Source organism: Melitaea cinxia, chromosome 18 (genome assembly GCF_905220565.1).
Source record: "Melitaea cinxia chromosome 18, ilMelCinx1.1, whole genome shotgun sequence".
Lineage (NCBI taxonomy): Eukaryota > Metazoa > Arthropoda > Insecta > Lepidoptera > Nymphalidae > Melitaea > Melitaea cinxia.
Genome location: NC_059411.1, coordinates 2,069,839 through 2,094,261, shown reverse-complemented (window position 1 = coordinate 2,094,261; position 24,423 = coordinate 2,069,839). Strand labels below are relative to the sequence as shown.

At 37.8% G+C, this 24,423-nt stretch overlaps 3 protein-coding genes across 4 annotated transcripts in view; 2 read left to right on the top strand and 1 right to left on the bottom strand.

Moving 5' to 3' along the window:
• Positions 1 to 273: 273 nt before the first annotated feature.
• LOC123662262 (RNA-binding protein 4.1-like) lies at positions 274 to 4,561 on the top strand. 2 transcript variants are annotated; one of them, XM_045597129.1, is made up of 4 exons: positions 274 to 426; positions 500 to 1,320; positions 2,651 to 2,722; positions 4,410 to 4,561. In XM_045597129.1, exons 1-4 carry the CDS (start codon positions 418 to 420, stop codon positions 4,426 to 4,428), a joined length of 921 nt encoding a protein of 306 aa, XP_045453085.1. In that variant the 5' UTR covers positions 274 to 417; the 3' UTR covers positions 4,429 to 4,561. The 2 variants fall into 2 exon arrangements, with proteins under 2 accessions (XP_045453085.1, XP_045453084.1); XM_045597128.1 differs by having other exon boundaries at positions 283 to 426; positions 4,450 to 4,561.
• A 4,018-nt stretch (positions 4,562 to 8,579) lies between these two features.
• On the top strand, positions 8,580 to 10,394 carry LOC123662435 (zinc finger BED domain-containing protein 4-like). The gene has a single exon (XM_045597278.1). The coding sequence runs from the start codon at positions 8,580 to 8,582 to the stop codon at positions 10,392 to 10,394; it is 1,815 nt and encodes a 604-aa protein (XP_045453234.1).
• A 3,504-nt stretch (positions 10,395 to 13,898) lies between these two features.
• LOC123662260 (tubulin polyglutamylase TTLL5) overlaps positions 13,899 to 24,423 on the bottom strand; it is a 45,400-nt gene continuing 34,875 nt past the window's right edge. The window contains exons 7-17 of the mRNA XM_045597126.1: positions 22,866 to 23,122; positions 21,544 to 21,743; positions 20,759 to 20,831; positions 20,445 to 20,589; positions 19,905 to 20,130; positions 18,311 to 18,461; positions 17,647 to 17,787; positions 17,102 to 17,258; positions 16,029 to 16,195; positions 14,875 to 15,066; positions 13,899 to 14,466 (exon numbers count right to left, since the gene is read on the bottom strand). Coding sequence (XP_045453082.1) covers positions 14,313 to 14,466; positions 14,875 to 15,066; positions 16,029 to 16,195; positions 17,102 to 17,258; positions 17,647 to 17,787; positions 18,311 to 18,461; positions 19,905 to 20,130; positions 20,445 to 20,589; positions 20,759 to 20,831; positions 21,544 to 21,743; positions 22,866 to 23,122 — 1,863 coding nt within the window. The 3' untranslated portion in view covers positions 13,899 to 14,312. The remainder of the gene's footprint in view (positions 14,467 to 14,874; positions 15,067 to 16,028; positions 16,196 to 17,101; positions 17,259 to 17,646; positions 17,788 to 18,310; positions 18,462 to 19,904; positions 20,131 to 20,444; positions 20,590 to 20,758; positions 20,832 to 21,543; positions 21,744 to 22,865; positions 23,123 to 24,423) is intronic.

Genomic DNA, 24,423 nt, shown 5'->3' with positions numbered 1-24,423 from the left:
CCAATGTGTTTTTTATTAATTAATAATAACAAATATTAATTTTCAAGATAAATATATTTTACTTATAGTATTAAAAAAAGTTATATTATTTTTTGTTACAGAAGTTTGAACCCGGATATAAACCGCAAATTACAAATGTGCGTGTTAACTTACATTTTGGATCTTGTGTTTATGGAATAAACATTACAGCCAACCAGAACACAGGCATTAACGTCATCTGTCAGCTTTGTACAAAAACACCAATCAAAGTGTAGATGCCAAAGACAATTCCTGACCTCACGGCGTCATTCCGGCGTTTGTAGCGTTACTTTGGGCCCGCCATTTTGAGCAGTTAATAAGCGGGCAAGGTGGACTACGTACTGTGCACGTGCTATAAATAAGTGTAAAAACAAAACGGAATACTAGAAAGTAGACATAATGGTGGCGGTATGTATTATATTTTAAGTTTAAGTCTTATGGTTACGTAAACATTGAGGTTTTAACGACTGTCATCTTTCAGCAAACGAAGGTGTTCGTTGGAAGTTTGCCTCAGGGCTCGAAACCTGAAGACTTACGGAAATTATTTGAGCGGTTCGGAGTTGTGACAGAATGCGATATAATGAACAGATGTGGATTCGTACACATGCAGACGGAGGACCAGGCCGTCGCCGCTATACGGGCACTTAATAACACCACGTTCAATGGCGGCGTAATTACAGTTGAACGTGGAAGAATTAAGGAAAGAGGACAGCGTGGTGGTATTGGCCGCGGTGGAATGAGAGGCGGTATGAGGGGATCTATGGATCGTAGAGGTGGTGGCCCAATGCGCGGTGGTCCCGGGCTCCGAGACGCTCCCTACCCTCACATGCGTGATTCGCGGCCAATGGGCCCCATGCGGGGCGCCGATATGAGAGGACCTCCCATGGGCGGTGGCGGTATGCCCATGAGGAACGGAATGGGTGGCGGAGCGCCCTACGACCGGAGCATGGACAGGCCTCCGATGGGCGGTGGATACGATGACAGGTACAATGGCTACGGTGGGGAAGACCGCCGGGGCTTCGCCTTGATGGACGGACGAGGCACACGCGACCAGTACGGAGCTCCCCCACCGATGTACCCTGATGATAGACGCGGATACGGCGCTCCAGTTGATGACATGGCAGCTATGTACCCTGATGACAGACGCGCACCCATGTATCCGGATGAAAGGGACATGATGGACAGAAGAGCTCCAATGCGAGGAGGGCCCATGCCGATGTCTTCTGGCTATGACAGAGCACCTCCCCGAGCTGCCCCCATGGGCAACGGAGACATGTACAGCCGCAGGACACCCCCTCCAATGTAAGTTTACAACTTATTTATTATGCATCAGGCAGTTAGTCACTGGTTAATCACCTGCATCCATTATAGTTTTTTATTTGTCATAACTTACTGTTAACACGTTGAACACCATACACCACTTTAGAAGTTCTTATTTACAACATTTTTATGATTGTTTTTATTTCACTACCCTACCTATTCTTTTCATTCAAAGATCTTACTTATTTTTTCTTACCCAATATGACATTTATCAGTCATATTTTTCAAGTTGATGGCTTGTGGTCATGTTGTATCCCTTGCGGCACCAATGGAACAAATATGTGTCGACTATATGGTGTCCTCCGAGGACCAAACAGAAAGACTGAAAAATCAAGGTGGCGTTGAATGTGTTAATATTAGTTTGTGTTTAAGTAAACATCCAACTTAAATAGGTATATATTTCTTTTTTAGAATTAAATGTAAATAGTACATATATTAATAAATATATTTATTAAAATAAAACTCAGGGCAAGTATTGAACCCAAAACAACCATAGCTTCTTCTTTAGAGACTCCATCAGTTTTTTATCATGATTTTGCTAATGACAAGTGCTAAAAGTGAATTATAAAAGTTTCTGGTTTTGACAGTTCTTCAATCGCACTCTTTGGCTAATTACAGTTTTATATCATCAATTTCAATACACTCAGCTAAGACTACACATAAAGAAATTAGCATAGCACGTGTTATCTCCCGACAAATCGCGAATGTCTCTAATGCTGTAGCAGAAGATTTTAATGTGTTCAATTTAACTTCTTGTTTAAATAAGTAGCCAATGATGTTTTAATCAGGTATATTATTTTTCAAGTTAACTAAAAATTAATGTAATTAGACAAAAACGTTTATTACTATACAAATCTTTAAACCGTTCAACATAATCCTGTTATTGTAGTATCGCATTAGATCAGATTTGTGTTTATCACGTTTTATATTTATTATTTATTTTTCAAACAAAGTGAGTAAAAACTAAGATCCTGTGTTTTGTGGAGATTAGGATTTTTTTATATGACCAAGGTGACAAATAAGCATACATCCCACTTGATGGTAAGCGATTACCGTAGCCTATAGATGCCTACAACAACAGAAGTATCACAAGCTTTGATATTAGCTATTCATTCTAATAAAAAATATATTATCTTTCAAGCATACAACGCTTCAGCCTGTAATATCCTGCTACTGGGCATAGGCCTCTTTCACCATGTACAAGGATCAGAGCTTAATCCACTACTTTGAGATACACAGGCTGAAGACCTATTAGCTACTTTATATAGGCGATGCCTGCAATTAATAAACTGTGCTTTGATTTGATTTCCAGGCGTGGAGCTGCTGGGGCCGCTGCTGGCTATGACCGTGACCCATACGCCCAACAGTATCCTCCTATGGGACGGTAAGGGTCACCTTCAAGTTTACCCGGCAACCAGAGAGAATTCATTCATTGACATCTCTTAAACATTTATTCTCAACTATAAATCATTTCTATTAAATTTATGTGTGAACATTGATATTTTATATTAGACGTAGATTAGTATCATCAATTATTGATATCTATTCCTTATTTCTTCCTTTATATAGAAAAACAAATTTATAAATCAATATATTTTGTAATATTTAGTATAAATCGTATATTAATTTCTCGAAAGCTCGACACACGAAAATGTGTTATTTTGTCGCGCTATTTCGCTCTCTGGTTGCTAACTAGAGCATATATAGATATATGCTCACGGACGTGTGACACAACTAGAACGACACCGGTGCCTCTGTTTGACAGCAACGGTCATGTTTACATCAGACACTTTGGGCGCTTGAAATAGTTTTGCAATGCAATAACGAATGGGACTCGGTGGTCTCCGGGTGAAATTTTACTAGTACATAGTTATGTGGTGTGGCCCGAGCCTCCACAATCGTTCGCCGGCTCTCGTGTAGTTGTAATCTTAGCGGTAAGACGGCCCTCTGTGAGCTACGATTAGAGTACATTACACGTGGGAACTGTTTCGATTTTTTATAATTGAGTAAATGATTAATCTATTACGGATTGTTTTTTTTTTTTTTAATGTAATTTTGATCGTTCGTCGCTGTGACGAATCTGAGCGATACGTTATGACGATTGCGTTTAATTCATAAGTCTCTGATTGTAATAGGTGAATAAGATGTATTATATTTTACTTTTAGATTAAATTCCTTTTTTGGAATGATACATCTTTTCTTTTGACGACCGTCCTCCCGCCTCCACATCGTCATCTGCATGCCATCCCTCCCCGGCCTCTGTCCCTCCCGCGCTTGCCTGGTTGAGGCGTTGCTTAACTTGTGATTAACTTGCAGGACTCCTCGAACGGGCGACGAGCTCGATTCGTTTCAATGTTTATCTTAATATGTCCTCTAGTATTTAAAGCACCGCTAGTGTTGATATGCTATCGAGTTACCGGTACCTAAACCGACGTACACGGCTGTTAGGTAAAACAGTACGGTCGGTGGCCTCCGGGCCTAAGGAGTTGCCGGACTCAATGATCTGAAACAGCGAAATGTATTTAACGTCGCCACGTGCGTCAATATGAACAGAGTGCGTGCGAGTCCTTTCAGACGTTTTAGCGGCTTGACACGGTCCGGGCAGTGAGGGCGAAGTATAGCCGATGCTATGAACGTAGACACCATTCGACGGCGTTAACGTTAGGCGACGGCGACTGAAGACAGGATTACGAAATGTTATCGTAAGTACGGCTATAGACGGTTACGTTAACGAACAAGCGGCCGCTTTATCTGGGGCTACAACTTTCATAGTTGCAATCAGACCAACAGAGTTTCATATCTAAGATATCTGCGTAAGAGCTGGGCGTTTTTATATTCAAGCGATACAAAATATTTCGCACATGAAGTGCCCGGACGCTAAATTTTTCTACTTCCGCCTCATGCGTAATGAACGTTTTGAATTGAAATTACGTTAAAAATTTACTTGCGTTTTTCATATAAATACATTAAGAAATCACGTAAAGTTTTAATGAGTAAATGAACAAATGGTACCACCGATACGTTGTGTAGCTCACACCTTCTGTTTATTAATACATGGTTAAATTTAACAGGATGTGGGCCCCTGGCTGATTGGCGATGGTATATCCACAGGTTTGAACCCACTCCCAAGTCGACCGGTTACGACGGCGTGTCTCGACGGAGGCGATTCGTAACCAAGTGCATATGAAAAGGTGTATTGTTTTGAATAAATGATTAGTGACTATATTGTGTTTTTATTTATATATCATCAATCATAACTTTTTTAACTAGATTTTTTTTTCTAAACTTATACCGCCTCAGATAATTTCTTAAATTAATTCCTTTTCGCTCAAAAGAAGCCAATTAATGTAAATTATCTAGTTGTAGCTATTTCACTTTAGTTTTTATTATTATTATTTAATATTATTTTTTATGCATAAAAGTAACTTACTTTTAAAATCAACAATAATAGTGTGAAGCTATACAAACTATTGTTCATAAAATGTGCTCTAGTTTACTGTCTATATGCAAAATAAAATTTAACAGGATGTCTGAAAATATTTGTGAAAATGACAGTAAAAAAGTTTTCTTGATATCCAAAACCGTAATATCATTTTTTAAGGAGCGAAAAAAATCATATTTACTATAAAAGCTACACAGCGCCACATGCCATATGTCCCTCTCAGTCTTTTTTTTATCTTACACAAAATCTTTACTTTCTTTTTTATACAGTACTCGTAAGCATTGCAAAATAGGCTACAAAGGGAACCCTCACTAAGAGAACTGATCTTGTTTTTTGTTATAGAGAGGCACAGAACTAAGCTGGCGCAAAAGCACTTTTATATAAATGGCTCGAGAATCTATAGCTCCATTAATAGGTCATCTATACATATAATAAATGGTAGGAAAGTCAAAACTGTACAATGAATATTTTTTTTTTAAAGAATACTTGGGGTGTGATCTACAATAGATACCGAAGCCAAAAATATAGTTTTTAGAATTTTTGTCTGTTTGTCTGTATGTATGTCCGGGATAAACTCAAAAAGTACTGCATGGATTTACTACAAATTTGGCACGAATATTATTAAGAAGTCGGTTCAACATATAGGCTACATATTATCAACCTATCACCTATTGGGAACGAGCAGTGAACCTTTATTTCTTCAACGCATTCTGTAACAATGTGTAATCTAACGACGCATATTTGAATGTTGTTGTCATTATGTTAATAACCATGCTATAAGCTAGCTTCACACTATAAATAAAGACATTCTGTAGTATATTTAGTATCACCATTGCACCCGTGCAAAGCCGGGGCGGGTCACTAGTTAAATATAATTATATTCACTTACAACAGGAAAATGTAAAAATAAAGTTTTTAGTTAGCTTCAACAAGTCTTATTACGAAACGGGATTTTTGCTTAAGGCAGATGTAAATTAAATTTATTTCAGTGTTACAGATGGACATACACAATATATATATATATATATATATATATATTGTGTATATATATATGTTGCAGTCAGAACTCTTAACCAGTCAAAAGTACTATTGACTAGCGAAATCAGTCAAAAGTACTTTTGACTGGACAAGTTGGTCAAAAGTGGTTTTGACTGAAAATTATTGGTTATTAGTACTTTTGACTGCAAATTCGCGGTTAAAAATACTTTTGACTGACGCTCTCCGTCAAAAGTAGTTTTAACTGTAAAAAAGCGTCAGTCAAAAGCACTATTAACTCGTTAGATGTGAATAAATTTAGTCAAATGATCCTGATAAACCATAATAAATTTATGCCCGCGATCTTCTTGCGACTGCATGTCAATCAGATCGACTTGGCAGCGGCAGTTCATTTCAGTGTGCAGGATCGGTTTCTAAACCTGACCCATCCTTTTCTTGCTTTTCTTCCTTTGGTATACTTCGCACATTGATAAATATATATTAATCATTTCTTTTGTAACATTAGCGTACTTTTTTGTCGTTTCATTCTTAAGTCTATCGCGACCACCATGCCCTATAGAAATATGAGCAGCATCAATAATGTCGTAGATTTCCTCAGCCGGCAAAAATATTTGACAGGTTCTGTGTTTGTAACTAATTTTTTTATACCACAAACTTCAATGTGTTAAAGCGTTGTAGTCTACTGTACTGTAATGATGTTTCCTTTTCATTAAATTTCGCGTCTTCCACATCCATTGCAATTTTTTCAAATTTTTAATTTGTCATCACATTGAAATGACTATCTTTCATATCTTCCATCGCTAAAATTCTTTGCAAAAAGCCTTCTTTCTTTTCGTAGTTACTCATTTTTGTTCTAATATCAGCACGTTCTCCACTAATAATGAATAATATAAAAGTTTATATGTGCGTTTGTCTTAACTTTTTAAGAGTTTTGACTGATGCAACCATTCAAAACCACTTTTGACGGAATCATTTAGTCAAAAGTACTTTTAACCAGCTCCATTGGGCAAAAGTACTTTTAACTGTTATTTTAGTCAAAAGTATTATTGACTAAAGCAAACGGTCAAAAGTACTTCTGACTGATTTTGCTAGTCAATAGTGCTTTTGACTGGTTAAGAGTTTTGACTGCAACATATATATTCTCTCTCACCCACACGCATACACGCGTATATGCATGCACATGAATATTTGGTCGTAAGAGGCGACTAAAGGATAACAAAGTTTCACAACCACCCTGGAACTTAAAAAAGCGGACCGATGGCGGCATAACCATCCAACTGCTTGGCTTTGAAATACACAGGCCGAAGACGGGCAGCAGCGTCTTCGGTGCGACAAAGCCAGTACTGCGGTCACCAATCCGCCTGCCCAGCGTGGTGACTATGTAAAAAGCAGTTTTAGTAAATGCATAATAGTAAAAAAGTTTAGTAAAAAGCAGTTTTACTAAATGCATAATGCAGTTTTACTAATGCCAATTTTATTTATTTGTATAGATAATTGTGTTTGCATCGACAAGTAATAAAACGTAGGATGACGAAAAAATAATCATAATAATAGCTTCTTACACATTATTAGATATAACTCAAAAAGTAGGATGAGAACATCATATCTTAATCGAATTTTAATGCACAATATCAAGCACCAGCTTTCGATAAAAAAAAAGAATCATTAAAATGGGTACACCCAGCAAAATAACAACGTCATAACAAAACATCTACTCGGACGCACAGGCCAATCGAGTGGAAGAGAGATAGATGCGGCGCAAGCGTACAACGAGCGTAACGGAATAATGAGTCATCCTTTTTCGGGCATGCAGCCGGCGTTCTTCGATTTATTAGACGTTGTCTAGGGATGCTCGATGAACATCGATGTTCGATGATCATCGATGTTGAAAGCAAAAACATCGCTGTTTTAACATCGATATTGCTATACGAAAAATATCGTAACATCGATGTTAACGGCATCTGTCATCGATGTTAACTCACGGCCTCACGCACGACATGACCAATGCAACTTACGAAGTTACGAAACAAAATATGTCTTTTATGAACGCATCCACAACACAAATCAAGTTTATTTTGAACTTTGAACGCGTATTCATTCATTCAGGGCGCACCGGTCGTTCCTTTTATTCGTCGTACGTTCTTCGTCGTCTCCTCGCTCGCTCTCTCTCACTCCCCTGACCCCTCCCATTCGTTTATTGATAAAAAAATTTGTTGTGCGTGCGTCGGCTGTTTTAATTTACTCATTTGATAGTATTCTATTATTGTGCATATAATATTACGTGAAATACAACAATACGTAAGTATTTATTGATTGACTTCTAAATATTGAATTCATCTGTTTGCTTTCTGTGCATGCTAAACGAAATTGTTATTTTTTAAGGTTATGAATGCTGTATATGAGATAAAGAGAGCATAGAGCAAAACAATTATCGTTTTCTTTCGCGCAAAATTTGAATGTCTCGGGCCATAGACAATTTATCTCTTTTTTTACGGCTGTGGTGTGGATTCTTACTGTTTTGCTTGCATTGAAAATAGTATATTAAGGTGACAGAACATTTTATTTTGTGTATTTTCTATGAATATTTTTGCATGTTCTGGTTATTTCGAGTTCGTGTCTGAATTTTATTTAAATTTCATTGTTTGTTTTCAGGAATACAGGAACAGAATTAAAAATGCCGCCAAAAAGTCGCTTTTGGGAATTTTTTGAAAGACTTGAAAATAATGAAGCCAGATGTCGGTCTTGCCATAAAATCATAAAAACTTGTGGCAACACCACAAATCTTAAGTTGCACATTGAAAAAATGCATAGTTCATTATTAGGAAAAAATAGCAACGAGGAGAACACAGTTCATAAAACAGGCGCCAAGAGATCATTTAAGGAGACATTCGTAAAACCTGTAATGCCAACTGCTTCTACTTCTGCTGAGATAATCGCACCTGTCTCTGCTTTACATGAAAATAGTTCAGTTGATTCTGATTGTAGTTTTAATGCAAGTGACATAAGTGCATCGTCTATTCGCACAAAAATATTTCAGCCGACATTAAATCAGAGTTTCAGGAGCATATCTGAATTTTCTGAAAATGGAGCTAAAGGAATTCGCCTTACAAATGCTATCTTGTTTATGATTTGCAAAGATTCACAGCCGTTCCAAATGGTTGAAAATGAAGGATTTCTAAACTTAATGAAAGCAGCTGCACCTCTGTATAAAGTCCCATCCAGGCATACTTTCAAGAACATGCTAGAGAACCAATATGAAGTTACACAGAATCTTTTTAAAAATAAAATCAAAGGCCTACGTAGTAATATTACCCTGACAACCGACATATGGACGGATACCATGCAGACTAGGAGTTTTCTTGGTGTCACTATACACTTTTATGACGAAGAACGTATGGCAATGGCATCAGTCTCTCTAGGAGTTTATGAGTTAGCCGAATCACATACTGCTGAATACATTGGAAGAATGCTGTTGCAGACATGTCATGAATGGTGTATAGATCCAGAAAAAGTATCCGCTGTGGTAACTGATGGAGGAGCAAATGTTGTTAAAGCTGTAGATATCTCATTTGGAAAAAAATGCCATATTATTTGCTTTGCTCACTTAATTAATTTGGTAGCTCAAAAATCAATCGCAAAAACAAAGGAATTGCCAGAATTAATTGGATCTGTCAAAAGGATTGTCACTTGGTTTAAGCATAGTGTAGTGGCGAGTGATGAATTACGAAAGCATTCTGATCTAAAATTAATACAAGAAGTCAGCACTCGCTGGAATTCCACTTTTTATATGGTGGAAAGATTTTTAGAACTGCGACCAATAATTAATCAAATTGTTAATTGCCATACAAGTGCTCCTCCAATGATAACTGCAAAAGGTATTGAAGAGTTGACTGAAATTTTTGAAGTTTTACGCCCTATAGAAGTTGCTACTAAAGAAATCTGTGGAGAAGACTACGTTACCAGCAGCAAAGTTATTCCCATAACACGAATGCTAAACTTAAAAATGAGCAACATTAAAACAAACAGTTCTATGGGTCAGGATCTTAAGCAGAACATAATGACTGAAATCAGTAAACGCTTGTTACCCTCGGAACATGTTCAAATACTTGCTTTATCTACATTGCTAGACCCAAGGTTCAAAAATATTCACTTTCAAGACCGCGTAGCATGTTCGAAAGCAATCAAAGTAGTCAAAGAATTACTAACTACTACAACGGAAGCAGAAGTAATTGAAGAAGTTATGAGTGATTCGCCAGATCCAACAGAAGAATTTAATTTGTGGAGCGAACATTATAAACTTGTAAATGTCAAAAACTCTACGCCTTCCCCTCATGATCACGAAATGCCTTCCGAGTTAAGCTACTTTTTGAAAAATACAGTATCTGATCTTAAACAAGATCCTATCCAAGTTTGGAATAATGTCATCGGTTCCACTTACCCGAAATTAAAAATAATAGCGCTGAAATATTTGAGTACTATCGCGACATCAACGCCATCCGAAAGACTGTTTTCAAAAGCTGGCTCTACTCTTTATCAACAAAGAAATAGATTAAAAGGTTCTTCTTTATCAAAATTACTCTTCCTGCAGTCAATTGATAAAAAATATTGGAATATGTAATCATTTGATCTCTTTCTTAATAAATTCCGAACTTTTACACTGTGTTTTATTTTTTTGTCAGTTATTATTGCATAAATCATCGATGATATCCAACATCGATGTTCAGTTTTCGATAAATATCGAATATCGATGTCGGGCTTTTTTTTTTTCGATTATGACATCGATGTCAACATCGATGTTTTTCGAATATCGATCATCCCTAACGTTGTCACGTCAAAAGTTATGAGGCAACAAAAAAAAACCAGTAGAATTGAGAACCTCCTTTTTTGAAGTTGGTTAATAGTCAATGTTGAAGTATAAACCTCGTTAATCGATACTACTGCGTCATTTCTGGCTTACTCATTGTATTTTGTTATTAATTTGATTGGGTGTTAGGGAACGCCGGTCTTTGGAGCATGTTGGCGAAAAAATGGTTAATTAGTCATTCTTACAAGTTAACAGGTATTACAGGTTAAAAAAATCAAACTATCTTAATATTTTATGATTTATTCGTAGCATATTGAAAATATAATTTCAGAGAGATTAAAATTGCTGTCTGGGAGTTCACAATATTATCACACTTTGTACTCAAGCTAAGCTTCACTTTTTTAACAAAACACGCTTACATTACCTATGCGTTGATTTGAACACTGCTTTGTATTGTTTATGGCACTACTTAGGACTAAGTCATGCCAATAATAAGCTCTAGTGTCTGTGGACGTTACATTATACCAAACCACAAACAATATGAATAAGAATATACATATGCCTAAATAAAATAACATTTTGAATTAACGCAATCAGTAATTTAGATCACGACATAATAATTCAGAGTAAAATAATTGGCTAGAGATACTTAAGCATAAACTAACTTTACAATTTAAAAACACAAAATTTCAAAAATAAATTAGATATTACAATTTAAAAATCAGCTTAGCTGCCAACAATACTTTGGTTTCATTAAGTGTTTCTATCGGCTGTTTGAAAACAATGTTTAAAAAAAAAATTGAACTAATTATATTTTTAAATAAATAAAAATTTCATTCGTAATACTTAAGTTTTACAATTTCAATGTTATGGTCATCGACTAGCATCGGTTATCGAATCACTAACAAGAGATTTACTACAGATAGAACAAACAAATGAGTTTTTATATTGTTATATAGTATCACGAATTGCCATCCATAAATTGCGTCACACGTTAAGTGGGGGGTCGACGAAGTGTGACAACTTGACAAGGGATGTCCAAAATTTTGTAACATTATATTTCAAAATTTAATATATTTAATTATTAGATATACAAAAATAATGTAGAAACTGATGTTTTAATTTAATAAAAATAATAATTGATGGGTGTAAAAATTGTAAAACATGGAAAGATTAGGCAGGGGCACAAATGTGACCTGTTCCAAGGACGGGGCAGGGGTTCAAAAATCGTGATATTCGTGTAACGTAATTTATGGATGGCCTCTTTATAAACGACCACTTGTATAACAAAATTAATTTTAAACTATAAAAATAATGTGAACAAACTTGGAAGGAATATAAGTAAAGGAATAATTTAACTTTTACATTTAATATAAAACAATGACTAACTACTAGACTTGTCCGCACAGTAATTAAGTACATCACTACCGCTAGCTCAGTCTACGATCATTAAAATTGGCGTCTGGGAATACCGTCACGAGAACAAATTTATATCCAAGTCTTATGTCTTAGCAGCTACGAATTGCTGAGATATGTTGGAGGGAAGGTAGGGTATTGCAGGCTCAACCCTTGGAGCAGCCTGACTGTAGAAGCACCTCGACCTTACAAAAGATCACAGCTAAATAATACTGCTTACGAGCAATGTTGTGTTTCTGTGATGAGTAAAGTGACCAGAGCTCCTGGGGGTAATGGGGTAGGGTTGGAAATGCCGACCATCAGGTGAGCCGTATGCCAACCTAGTTGTATATAAAAAAAGCAATATTACAACAGTTTATATCACTTCTCATATACTTACAAAGTAATATCCAACCCTCAAATACAATGATATAATAATGACTGATTATTGCAATATTTTAAAGAACTATGTTGTAATGGTTTACATTATTACACATAACAATACATTGGCATAGCTCGGTTTTTGCTAGTGGAGTAGACTTAATACTATTGTTTTTACAGTGGTAACACTACTTTACTATGTTTGTTCAAATTCTTTTAACTCGATTTAATAATCTCGTGAATTTTTTACGTTTTTAGAAACATATCGTCGGTTAAATAGAAAAGTGACATTAATCAAAAATAGCAAAATTTGCAATATACGCATTTAATGTTTTTAATTTTATTAAAATTAATTTTTCCTGTTAATTTTTATATTTACATGTAAGTGTTATATATAATTTAAAGGGATTTACATCAATATTAAGAATCGTTGTTGATGTTGTTAATTTAAATTAATTATAAAAATAGCAGGAGTGACGTTTTTCTACAATCAATATTGCGATGACCACAGACTACCGAAATGACACTGGTATCATCTAGTGAGCTTGACGGGTAATTTTATAAAGGGTCTTTTATCAATATAAAAAATAATGTTGAAAATTTTGAGAAATGTCATTTTTACATTCAACCGACGATATAATTACTGGATTCTTTAAGCACGTCTATCCCCGCAATGTACCTAGCTACGCCAATGTTTACACTCAATATTTGAATAACTGAAATGAAACATATTTGAAATTTTATAAATTATATTTTTAGTAAACATATTAGCGAAATTAGGAAACCTGTGACAGTAGACGCCCTATACGACATACTAACACTGATATTCGTTCGACATAGCACCTTAAGTATTCATTTAATCAAATACAGTCTACAGTGCCAGGTACTTGTGTAAATATCTTTATTCTTTGGTTTGAACTGTTACCGCTATAGTAAAAAAAAGTTAAATTTCCTATTAATCACATATGTGCACGTTTTGTACCATTATCTCAAAGGCTATATGGATGACTTTTGTATAACATCCTTATTACATACTTAAAATGCCACAATTTTGTTTCAATTTGCAAATGAAATTATGACTTTCAACTTTTTTTTAAGAGTATTAATCGGTAGAGTTAAAAACGAAATGAGTTATTTAAAAGCGATATTTTTTAAGCCATCAATATCTACGGTCCACGTTTTTTAAAAAATCTACTTCTCTTTTTATTTATTTCGTTTAAGTACCTTTCAAGCACTTTTTCCATTTGCATACATTTAACATTACACAACCTAGGAATCATTTATCAAATTCAAATTACAACAAACTATTAACTAATGAGGAACTTTTTTTTTCTTGATGAATAATTGAAGATTATAATAAAGACAGGATTGAAGCGGTGTGTCGCTCATATTGGTTTTTATTAGATATTTTAGGTATGAGAAAATTTAAGAACCGTGACTGCGATTACTTTATGCGATTGAATATCATTTTGTGAGAAATAGGAGACTATATTTTTTTTTTTTGAAATATATAGAGCAGCTTGACTGCGATCTCATCTGATGGCAAGTGAAGATGCAGCCTAAGGTGGTGCGCGCTTGCCTAGAAGATGCCTATTCACTCTTGATTTACTATAATATAGTGGTAACTTTAGAAATTCTTTTCTATATCTATAATTATTGCTTTATTTTTATCGTATTCAAGTTACGTTTGTTAAGTATTTAAATTATTACCGTGTGCATCTATGGACGTATGTGACAATGCTATAGAAATTTTTTGCATTAAAATAAACTGCATATTTCGTTGTAAACTAGCGATTTATATCTTCAAATGTTTCAAATTATTATTGAAATAATTTCTACAAAAAAAAAAAAATGATTAAACGGCAGAGTAGTTCCTGTAGAGTAATATTTTACCCATAAGTTTTATTGGTCTGGAAGTAATTACCTGGCTATTGTATGAACTAGGGCATTACATCGCTATGATCTGGCGTACTTTAGGGCGACGTTGAGAGGTTTCTCTTCCTTTAGGGAGTCCTTGATCACCACGTCCGAGCTGATGAAGGGCGGTGGGACACTGTCGGTGGACGCGGGTTCTTCTGGCTCCGATCGACTCGATGTCTCCATTTCTGGTCTGGAATATACACAGTTAAATAGTTTTATAAATTGTTTTACAAAACATCAAACTCATGTTGGACAGGTGAATGTCTGTAGCATGCGTGTAGTGTACATATTATATGTAAGTTTGTGAGCGTGTATGTGCGCGTGCGTGTGCACGTGTGCGTGCGCGTGTGTATGTGCTCGAGTGCGTCTGTGTGTGTGTGTGTGTGTGCATGTGTGTGTGTGTGTGTGTGTGTGTGTGTGTGTGTGTGTGTGTGTGTGTTTGAGTGCGCGCGTGTGTGCATGTGTTTGAGTGCGCGCGTGTGTACGTGGGTGTGTGTTTTTGTGTGGGTGTGTGTGTGTGTGTGTTATGTGTGTTTGTGTGTGTGTGTTATGTGTGTGTTTGGTGCGCGCAGTAGAGTGTGTGCGTGTGCGTGTGTACCGGTATCTCCTGCAGTTGAGGTGCGCCAGGGCGGCCAGGTGCCGCAGTAGCGTGTGTCGCGGGGGCGCGGCGGCTCGCCGCTCTGGAGGCACGTCGACACAGAAGGCGCTGCTGCGGCCGTCCCCGAGGAACGTAGCGACGTAGTTCTCGTTGTGTAGCAGTAGCAGCAACACCTCTTCTAAATCTGCCTCACTGCGGTACAGATACTATGTTATCATTTTGATTTAGGTGGTTGACGATGTTTTAAGTTTTTATAGATTGATATATGTATTTGTGTAGGTATATGTACGTATATGAGTATAATATGTTCATGTGTATGTTACATAACATTTTTGCGCCCCATCCCACATTTAGTCCTCTGCGCAAAGGTTGCCTGGAAGAGATCGCTGTATTAGCGATAGGGTCGCCTGTTGCAACTGATGCAAATTATATTTTTATATATCATTTGTAATATGTGCTGTGTGGCTACGGCACTAAAGAATATAGCCACCCCCTCTTTTCCCGTGGGTGTCGTAAGAGGCGACTAAGGGATAACAAAGTTCCACAACCACCTTGGAACTTAAGAAGCCGACCGATGGCGGGATAACCATCCAACTGCTGGCTTTGAAATACACAGGCCGAAGACGGGCAGCAACGTCTTCGGTGCGACAAAGCCAGTACTGCGGTCACCAACCCGCCTGCCCAGCGTGGTGACTATGGGCAAAACACATGAGTTCACGTTATTTTTGGCGTAAACTTGTGGAGCCCTATGTCCAGCAGTGGACTGTATATGCTGTAATGATTGTAATATTGTTTGGGTTTCAGACGACCATTTCAAGTGAATTCACAAAAAATACAGAATGATATAACGACACATCTTAATTTGTCTTTTGAACATTTTTGGTACAATTTTATTTTTGTGTTACCCACTCATAAGTGAATCCTAAACATCTTTTAAAATATCATACCAAAAATCCTTTCCAGTGGCGATCGAATCTGCATCTCCGACTGACCGTATCGGCGCTCTAGCCAATTAAGCTATGAAACGATGTACCCGCTAGAGCGAAATTTTTGATATGATGATTTTATATTCGGTTCTAACTGTACCAAAAAAAGATTTTTTAGATACAGTATTTTTGGATGTATATTACAATTATTATGAATTAATTTCTCACCTGGCAGAGTATAGGAACTGTGCGAAATGTATGTTGGAGACGCATCCTTCGCGGTCTTCACTGTCGGTGTACAGGTCTGTTTCCCGATAGTACATGTAGAGAAAATCGTTCAACTGCTTTGCTATTACCGCGCAACGGTCCTTGTCGCACATTTTAGCTGGTGGGCTCTGATGAGTTATTAAATAAAAAAATATATAAATAAAGGTTTGAGTTGCCACATAGATATAAATTTATTTGACCAAAGGCTGTCTGAGAAAATGTTTTCAATGAGAGTGTATAGTAGATTTTGCAATCGTTTATCGCATCTTAAATGGAAAATTATTTTCTAATACATATTTAGCAAATATTTTATATATCTAATTACTTATTTACAAAGAAAAAATGTTTGCATAAGCTCGCGCACGTATCAGTTACGTATAAACTCGTGCGAACTCGTGTGTCTACGTGTGCGTGTTTGTATGCATGGCATGGTGTGTGCGTGTGTAAAATTGTTTTTTTATACGACTAAGCTTATAGACGCCTGCAACACTAGTAGCTACTCCCGACCCTCCTCAGGAGCTTTGACCATCTTACTCACCCCAGGGACACAATACTCGAGGGCAGTATTATTTAGCTGTTATCTTTTATACTTTTCCAGGCGAGCTGTTCCAGATTTACTTTTCACTGCTAGATAATGGCCTCTTTTTCCATGTAGGACAAGGGTAAATATTCGAATTTGCTTAATAATACTCTACTATACGAAAGAAACAGGGAGCTCACAACTTAATCTAGCTCGATTCTCTATTGCTAGTTGACGGACAATTTCTCTATCTGTATTAGTATGGTTATGCTTATAATAACAATCGGGCTCATTGGTTTCATCTATTTCCTAGTCAAAGTTTGGTAATTCCACAGGAGCAAATCACTTTAACACAAAAAAAAAACGTGTGCGTCTCGGGACGTTCGACAGCAGTGATAACGTAAAGTAATCTAGCGCTGTGAGTTAGAGCGAGAGCGGAGGAGGCCGCCTACCGCTGCCGTCCGCGCGAGAGAAAGGGAAGGCCGAACGACTGGCCCCCCCTCCCCCAGGTCACCTTGAGCGCGTAGGGCGTGCGCAGCGAGGCGGCGGCGCGGCGCAGGAAGCGCGCCAGCAGCGCGGCGTGCTGCGCGCCGCGCTCGCCGGCCGGCGCCGACAGGCGCTTCAGCACGTGCGACAGGTACAGCCCGAACGCGCGCCGCGCCGAGCCCGTGCTGCGGCACACGCGAGGTTCACAAACAAAATAAAAATAATTTTTTTTTCATTTTTTTTTTTAATATCACTAGGTCGGCAAACGAGCGTACGGCTCACCTGATGGTAAGAAACTACCGTAGCTTATAGACACCTGCAACACCAGAAGCATCGCAAGCGCGTTGCCGACCCAATCACCCCCACCCAAGAGCCCTGGTCACCTTACTCACCAACAGGAATACAATACTGCTTGAAAACAGTATTATTTAACTGTGATCTTCTGTAAGGTTGAGGTACTACCCCAGTTGGGCTGCGCCATATTTTGAGCAGGAAATTCCTGCTGCGCCCTACCTCAGTTATGACTCCGACACTTAATCTTTAATCTACAACATGTAACAAACAGTGACTCACGTGAGTCGCATGCCCTCTGCCAGCTGCTGCTTGAGTAGTGCTTTAGCCCTCCGCGAGTCGTGTGCGGGGGGCGCGGGGGCGGAGTCCAGCTGGACGGCGGGCGCCGCCCCCGCCCACTCCGCCGCCTCGTAGCGTTGCAACCTGCCGAATCGACTCTTCACTTATACTTGCTACCTACAACTTACTCTGCGTACAAGGTGGATTTAAGGGAAGGCGTCCGAGGCTGTAGCCCCGGGGCCTCCATAGAAGATGGGCCAATAACTCCGAAAAATTCTAACACAATTAAACAACCTTTCCTTTTGACATTTTTTTTCACCTTTACTTATAAATACTTTGCACAAACATGATTAAATTGTTTTTAAATATCTACAAAAAATCAATTTCTATAATCATTTCATTCATCTATAATTAAAAAAATTCAAGTAAAAAATTTGCTCATTTTATTTGGAAAATAATTGAGGGCTCCTTTTGTTCCCATATTTATCCCCATATATATCAGGCAGATTTCCAAGTCCGGCCCTGCCTTACTTGCATTAGATATGCTGGTCTTAAGCTAATTAACTTGATGATGGAAAGGAACATCAAATGGAAAGTATCACACCTCTGCTGTGGTTGATAAAGCCAAATAGCTGTGCATATATTGCTAATAACGCTAGAGCCAGACCTCTGCGGCGTTTCGGGCGCGGCGGCGGCGGCGTGGCGGAAGTGCGGCAGCACGTGCGTGTGCACCAGCAGGTTGTAGTTGTGCTGCTGCACGCCGTAGGGCGCGCTGTTGTTGAGGGACGTGGAGCACAGCGGCACGCCCGACACTGGGTCTGTGGGGGTTGCAGCAGCTCTTGTTAATACCAATGATGTTTTTTTTTTTTTTATGTCACTAGGTCGGCAAACAAGCGTACGGCTCACCTGATGGTAAACAATTACCGTAGCTTATAGACGCCTGCAACACCAGAAGCATCGCAAGCGCGTTACCGACCCAATCCCCAATCCCCCAGGAGCTCTGGTCACCTTACTCACCAACAGGAACACAATACTGCTTGAAAACAGTATTATTTTGCTGTGATCTTCTGTAAGGTCGAGGTACTACCCCAGTCGGGCTGCTCCATATTTTGAGCAGGAAATTCCTGCTATATATATAGATGGTGTTTTAAAATGCCGCTAGTGGGATATTTTGAGGCACACTTCAATAGACAGTTTTTAGCATATTGTGCTATTCCAACTTTTTGCCTTGTCAATCAATTTGTTAGTAGTCGACGCTGCGCCGTCAATTTGTATATTTAGGGACCAATTCTTATTCTAATCTACCAAACATGCCATATGACGTACTGTTATTTAAAGACGTGGAGTGAAGACCGTTCTTACTATACCAATAGGAGTTTGGGTTGACTGTTAAAGATCTCTTTTAGAGATAAGTTGGCATTGGCAAACTTCCTATGTAATGACAATAATTAATATTATTTAGTGCATTAAAGAATATGTAATAATAGTGGGATATTTTTATGTTAAGTAGGTTTATAGTTGTGCTGTATTACACCGTGGTGCGCGCGATTGTTGAGAGATATGTAGCGTACTGGCACACCTGATACTTGGTCTGCGCGGGGCTATTACTATATTTTTATATGTCACTAGTGAGATATTTCAAGGTAAACTTGAATAGAAGATTTTGGGCATTTCGTGCTGTTCCATTTTTTGCCCTATTTGATAGAACAAAACAGCCTTTGTAGTAGTTTTGCGTTGTCGATTTGTATTTAGTGCGTTTTTACCACATAACGGAGTTGGGATAATAAGTAATGTTAAAGTTTTTTTTTATATCACTAGTTCGGCTAACAAGCGTACGGCTCACTTGATGGTAAGAGATTACCGTAGCTCATAGACGCCTGCAACACCAGAAGCATCGCAAGCGCGTTGCCGACCCAATCCCCAATCCCCCCAGGAGCTCTGGTCAACTTACTCACCAACAGGAACACAATACTGCTTGAAAGCAGTATTATTTAGCTGTGATCTTCTGTAAGGTCGGAGGTACTTCACCAGTCGGGCTGCTCTATATTTTGAGCAAGAAATTCCTGCTGTGCCCTACCTCAGTTAATTCGGACTTTAAAATAAAAATAAAGATTTAATTCTCAGACGGTAAAAAGCAAGCATGAAGTTCATTTTAATACACATTTTCCGTTTGACCAAAATTTGGACATCGCAGGGGTCCGTTAAGTTTATTTTTGCAGATTTGACCAAAAATGAAATCAGCAATAAAATGATTCACTCACCGAGATACTGAGCATATTTCTGCCAAGAGTTTTGACTAGGGAAGATCCGTACGAAACCACCCCGACGCGCGTACTGAGCCCTCACAGCGCGCACCAGCCGGAGCTCCTCCCCCGTGAGGGCCGCTCCCCCCACTCCCCCCACTCCCCCCGCTAGAGCTTGTGTACCCCCGTTTGTGGGGATTTTCCCGCGCACGCACGTGTTTTCCGCTGAGTGCACTCGACGACACTAATTATTATAATAATGTCATTCAGGGGTGTGCGATAATTTGTAAGTAATTTTTAGAGAGTCATAGTAATCAGAAAATACATACATATAAGTCGTCATTTAAATGGCATTGAGTCTTGTTTTTCTTCCATTTTGAAGATACATAGTTTCACATATTCAAAGATCTATTTCCACAAACTTAAAAAAAACATAGACAAAATTAAAAGTACATTTTCGTACGTCTTCGCTCTTTCTCGACAGTAAAAACAAATAATCTACAAATATTTCTATACTTTATAGAGAAAAAAAAAACTTTAAAAAATCATGTAACTTACAGCCCCTATCCTCATTCTTAGCGAGTTGTTCTGGGGCGAGGCCTCATTCTTCGCCATGGGTACAGCGGGTAGCCCCACTAGGGTCAGCGTATCAGCTAATAGCGCAGATTTGACCCTTGCGTCCAATGGACTCTCACAGGCTAAGCTGGAAAGATTCATTCAAAATAATTAGTTAACGTTTAATTCTTTAATAAAAATACAGATTATAAAAGTTTGCACTGTAAGAAGTCAGTAAGTAAGTTTATTCACTGATAAAATTTAGTAATAAATGGATTTTTTATACAAATTATAATATAATTAACTGTAAAAATTACCTTGGCGATAAATTGATTTCCAGTAACCAAGGTTTCAGCATGTCATCTATTAGAATATCGTACCCGAACAGTTCTGCAAACAATATTTTTTTTATTATGAATTTAAATAAAATAGTACAAAATGCACAGCAACGGGACGAAAATTGAGCAAATATTTCTACTTGCATAAATATTTTTCTCTCGTTAGGGTGATTTGTTCTTGTGGAATTACCAAACTTTGCCTAGGAAGTAGATGAAATTATGAAGGGCCCCATAGTTATTATGAGTATAAACCACCGCTAATATCGGTAGAGAAATTATCCATCAAGCAGCAGTTGAGAATCTGGCGGAATATTGCGTGCTTTCTATATATTTCATATAGGAGACCATTACTAAGCAATATCGAATATTTACCCTTGTTCTACCTGCCTATGTCTAGCAGTGAAAAGTTAATCTGGAACAGTCCGACTAGGAAAATATCTTGATCTAACAGAAGATCACAGCTGAATAACACTGCTTTTAAGTAGTCCTGTGTTCCTGTGGTGAGTATGGTGACCAGAGCTCATGGGGGCAAGCAGGGGGGGGGGGGATCCGGCGACGTGCTTGCGATGCTTCTGGTGTTACGGGCGTCTAGAGGCTACGATAACCGCTTACCATAAGATGGGCCTTACGCTTGTTTGCTGACGTAGTTGTATATAAACAAAAAAAAAAAACGTATTTTTAATGTCCCATTCAGAAAAGGGTTAACTAACCATTACTTACGAACCGTTCCAATTCTGGAAATAGGCTACTTAACCGGTACTCACCGAAACAGTTAAAATGGTTGGGCACGAAGACCCTAGCCGCGGCGGTGATAGTCTGCGCTGAGGAAAGGATGGACTTCACCACTAGATCCTCAATGGCAGCCATTAAAGCCGCCGTGTTCCGTCCCTGTTTGCGTAAGTGACGAAGTAGAGCTGAGAGTGTCCACTTGTGACCTATGTTGCCTGCATTTGGGTCGTCGCACCTGGAGAAGATTTATTTTTTTTGGAATAACAACACAGTCTTATCATAGGTAGGGCACAGCAGGAATTTCCTGCTCAAAATATGGAGCAGCCCGACTGGGCTAGTACCTCGACCTTACAGAAGATCACAGCTAAATAATACTGTTTTCAAGCAGTATTGTGTTCCTGTTGGTGAGTAAAGTGACCAGAGCTCCTGGGGGATTGGGGATTGGGTCGGCAACGCGCTTGCGATGCTTCTGGTGTTGCAGGTGTCTATAAGCTACGGTAATCGCTTACCATCAGGTGAGCCGTACGCTTGTTTGCCGACCTAGTGACATAAAAAAAAAAAAAGTTTTGAGACAACTATGTAAATTTATTGATTGGTTGGTTAACCATTATACCCATAGTATTAAGACAGCAAAAAGCAAAATAAATGGATTGTTTACATTGTTGTATTAAAACTGCACCTAATTGTAAGTAAAAAATGCTATAAGTGCTGTAAGTATGTATGAGTGTAAGTATGTATGCTGAAGTTTATTATTTTATTATAACTATTTTTTTGTACGTTTTTGAAATTTTGGTACTGAGGTCACACGAGTACATCATTTTTACAAAATTAGGTCCCATTTTTAGATCTTAGTCTAGCCGAATAAATTAGTCGTTATTAAATCTTTGCCCACAATTGGTAATGCAAAACTTCCGGTCAAAGAACATGATACTTCCTGTGAATGTCATTGTATTTATGTCCTTTATATGTCAATGACGGAATAATGATATTACAATGAAATGTCATTTTTTCGTAGAATTGGTTTTTTTTTTCGTTAATTTTGTAAATTTAATCCAAATATAATGACTCAAATGAAAAAAAAAAAAAAAAAACGAGTGTGCTGTAGACCACACAACTGAAGTAAAACTAACGAAAGGTAACGCTGTCTTTCTATCTTCACTAATTTATTATCTCCTTCTCAACTTCCGTTCGCCTCGCTCGATCACAATTTTCGTAACCCTATCGTCACGCATTCACCAGCTTATTACCCAAGTCGAGTTTGCGTAAAGAAGTTTTACTCCAAAAAAAAAAAAAAAAAGCCAAGTCGAGCGTGGGTAAAAAGGTTTTACTTCCCCAAAAAAAAAAAGTGATAACTTACTTGATATAGTCCGTGTGATACTTATTGATGCTGTAATTGCAGAGATGCATGCAGGGGTTCCAGAGGTTCTTATTCGTCTTATCATACTTGACAGTTGCGAATCTGACGAGGCCTTCCTCGTATAGGTATATCAGAAGAGGGTCGATCGAAGTAACGCAGACGTACAAGCGGAGGTCGCACTTGTGACCGCCGATTAGCAGAGGTTTGTCGATGTACTTCGCTACGACAACGTTCTCTCCTTTAGGTATTTGTTCTGGCTGTTTGACAATTACTTCGAGTGAGGAAAAGTTTACTTTTAATATCTTAAAATTTACTTTTAGTTACTTTTAATGGAACAGTTTTCAATATGTACGATTTTATTTTTGTATTATCCACACATTAGGAATTCTAAACATTTTTGAATATCATATCAAAAACGTTCAAAAACATTCCATAGCTTAATTGGATAGAGCGCCGACACGGTCAGTCGGAGACGCAGGTTCGGTCCCCGCTGGAGTGGTCAATTTTTGATATGATATTCAAAAATGTTTGGAATAGTTTTCTTTAGTTTATATGGGAAGGGAAGATATGAAAGAAAAAATGTGTATTCAGTAAAATGAGAAAAGTAAAAAATAAATAACTATGTATGACATTGCATATCCGCGATATTTTACTAGCTCTTAGGCTAGTGTGAATTAATTGATAAAAAATAGTGTAAATATTTAGTAACTGAGGTAGGGCACAGCAGGAATGTCCTGCTCAAAATCTGAAGAAGCCCGACTGAGGTAGTACTTCGACCTTACAGAAGGTCACAGATAAATAGTACTGCTCTCGAGTGTTGTGTTCCTGTGGTGAGTAAGCTGACCAGAGCTCCTGGGGGAATGGGGATAGGGTCGGCAACGCGCTTGCGATGATTCTGGTGTTGCAGGCGTCTATAGGGTACGGTAATCGCTTACCATCAGGTGAGTCGTACGATTTTTTGCCGATCTCAAACTGCTCAATTTGAAAAAAAATGCTCAATTTTTCTGTAAGTTTGGTTAAAGATAAGCTTTTTATTTCAAATTTTAAACTAAAATTAATTAATTCACCGCAATTAACTTTAAATATTTAGTTCTCAAACTGTAAATTGTTAGTGTCTATGTATAATTCGAAATTTTTGTATATTAATTCTTATTTAATTCTAATTAATGATTTGTTGTCCCTAAACCAAATCGCGATTCACTGAGAATCAGGTACAAAACGCATCCACCTCAAAACCGCAACACTGTAAAACCGTTGACCTACTTCATTCATCTATATGATTGAATTACAAAAACATCATTGTGTATGTTCTCAAACCAGAAAAAAACGACTTCAATTTATATACATTACATTATTAGCGTTAACTCAAAAACGACTTGTCCGATCTCGTTCAAATTTAAATGGGACCTCACGACAAGAATCAACTTTTAATAAAAGAATCGTTAAAATTTATACACCCCGGAAAAAATATACAATCAAATTAAGAACATCCTCCTTTTTTGAGGTCGGTTGTAATTACTTTTTTTTTTATACGACTAACTCGGCAAACATGTGAAAG